At 61.3% G+C, this 2438-nt stretch overlaps 1 protein-coding gene across 1 annotated transcript in view; it reads left to right on the top strand.

The window, feature by feature from the left end:
* Positions 1-312: 312 nt before the first annotated feature.
* The window catches only part of DQ04_06201040 (hypothetical protein), a gene marked incomplete at both ends in the record, with an annotated part of 2370 nt that continues 244 nt past the window's right edge, over positions 313-2438 (top strand). Inside the window, one exon of the mRNA XM_009314588.1 lies at positions 313-2438. This exon is cut by the window's right edge and continues 244 nt beyond it. Coding sequence (XP_009312863.1) covers positions 313-2438 — 2126 coding nt within the window.

The raw sequence follows: 2438 nt of genomic DNA, 5'->3' as shown, positions 1-2438 counted from the left end.
TTGAGTGGGGTCCTTACCCACCTGGTGCACGCCTCCACACTCCTCCTGCAGAGCACATCCCCCGCCACGTCGGCTGTCGCGTCAGTGCTTGAGGGTGTGGCATGCAGCTTCACAGAGGAGGTTCTCTCGCCGGACGAGTGCAGCACCGACGAGGTCTCAGAGGTTGATGCAGTAGCCGCGGGCGAACTGGACGTGTGTCCTCCCCATCACGACTTTCGCAGCCACGTCGCGTCGGTACACGAGGCGTGTTGTGCGCTTATCGTTCGGTTGGATAACCGCTCGGTCGATTCCTGCGTTCTCCTATCAGCCGTGATGCGCTACATGAATGCGGTGCTGCAGTGGGATGCGTTCGGGGGTGCTGCCACAGAGCGTGCCGCTGCTGCTGCGCTACCGTGCGTCCTCCGCTGCATGGACGCAGGTGACGAGCAGCACATTACTCTCTCTCTCGACTTCATCACCACGCTGGCGCAGCATACGGCAGGCGGGTCTAAGGTGCTCTCGGGGTCGGCTGCGGAAGTCTCAGCCACCATTCTTCGCTGTAGTGTACTGCCGCCATCGTCGCTGCTGGGCGAGTCCAACATGGAGCACACAGCACACGTGCCGGACGATTCGGCCGCAGTGCGGGGTCACGTCCACAACCAGCGTGTAGCATCTGCACTCAGTGACGATGGTGATGATAACGACAATGTTGATGATGATGACGATGAGTATGGCAGCAGTGAAGTGGGTGATGCCAGCGAGACCGCCACAACGCTGCGGCAGGCCTTGACTTCACTGCTCGACGTCATGAGCTGCACCTGTCGTGAGGATCTCCTCGTCCACTTCGTGCCGCTCTTGGCGTCTGTCTTGTCTCCTGCGCCCCACGCACGTGCTGAATCGCCGCAGATGGTAGAGGCCGCTTTGTTCCTCTTCACTGAAGTGGTAGAGGAATTATTTGACGACCTTGACACTAGCCTGGTGTGGAGCGTGGCGCAGAGCTGCTGGGCGGTCCTTTCTGCGGCAAGCTCGTCGCCGTACTACCTCCGCTACCAAGCTGTTCGTTGTGTAGCGCGCATCCTCGGTGGGTGCATGGCGGCGGGTGCACGACCGCTGGCCGCAACAGCGGAGGCGATCACTGCGCCGTGCATTCTGCAGCTGCTTGTGGACGTCGTTGTCAACGACGCCAACAAGAAGGTGCAGGTGGAGGCCATCAATTCCATCAGCGTCGTCGTGCTCGCTACGCTGGAGGAGTGTCGCAGGAGCGGCAGTGTGAAGGATAGTGTTTGCATCTCATCCACCTTCCAGCAGCTGCTGGCGGTATTTCCGTCGCTGCAGTTGGGCGCGCGCACCATGATGTACCGCAGCATCTCACGCGTTTTCCCGTTGGCGTTGGATCAGCCGCCTCTTCTTGACGATGCTACGGTGCTGCGCGCCATGGTGGTGCTCGTGGCGCACGGGCAGCAGCTTGGTAGCGGATTTCTTGCGGGCGCGCTGTGCAGCGCCGGCTTCTGCGACGCGGTGGAGCTTGTCTCGCTGCTGAATGCGCTGGTGGATGTCGTTGTCTGCACCAATGGCACCCTCGTGTCGCAGACGCTGTCGTCGCTGGTGGCGTTAGCCGCCGTGCTACTGGAGAGCTGCTGCAATGGTGTACCCGCCTCATCTCCGCTGTCAGTGTACGGCAGCGACGTAGTGACACTTCTCTTCGACATGCTGGACGGCTGCTGTGATGCCGTTCTGAGTGAGCGTGACGCGCTTTGCCACACCGAGGCGGCCGTGCGTGGCAGGGCGCTGCTGCGTGAGCTGCTTCTGGGCGACACATGCCGTCCCCACCACGCAGTGGTGGTGCGGCTTTGCCTGCAGCTGATGGAGCAGCAGCCGGTGGAGGTTGAGCTGCGGCGCTCCTGCTTGGCGTTTCTGTGCGGCGTGGGGCGATTCTGCGACGATGCCGTCACTTGGTGGCGGGTGTATCGTGTCTGCATGCACGAGGCGACGCGTGCACCAGCTGCCGAAAAGGCCCTCAGCAACGCATTTCTTTGCCTTGCGCAGACCTTCTACCGCCTTGCGTTTGGTGAAGCTACAGGGGAGGCAGTGACGGTTTTCCGCGACTCCGTTTCGGCTCAGGAACTGAGCGCGTTGGTGGACACACTTCGGCAGACGCTAGCCGCCACGCACACACGTGGCTGCACACATGTGATGACCAACGCCTTCAGCTGTGCCTTGGCGCTGGCGGCTCTGCACCCGGGCGCGTTTGCACCCTGTGACACAGAGCAAGCGCTGCTGTGCTACCTCTTTGAAAATGCTCCCCGTTTCCTCAAACGCATGGAAGGAGATGTGGGGGATCAGTTCCGTGCTTTGATGACCCTCGCTCTGTTGATGTCCAAGCTGCAGCAACAGCAACAACCACAGATGCTTCCCTCAGTGGTCGAGGTCTGTAAGGCTGTGCGGGCATTCACAACGTC

This window comes from Trypanosoma grayi, assembly GCF_000691245.1.
Source record: "Trypanosoma grayi strain ANR4 Tgr_620_V1, whole genome shotgun sequence".
NCBI lineage: Eukaryota > Euglenozoa > Kinetoplastea > Trypanosomatida > Trypanosomatidae > Trypanosoma > Trypanosoma grayi.
Note: the sequence above shows the minus strand (reverse complement) of the source record. Positions and strands in the feature narration are given on the sequence as shown.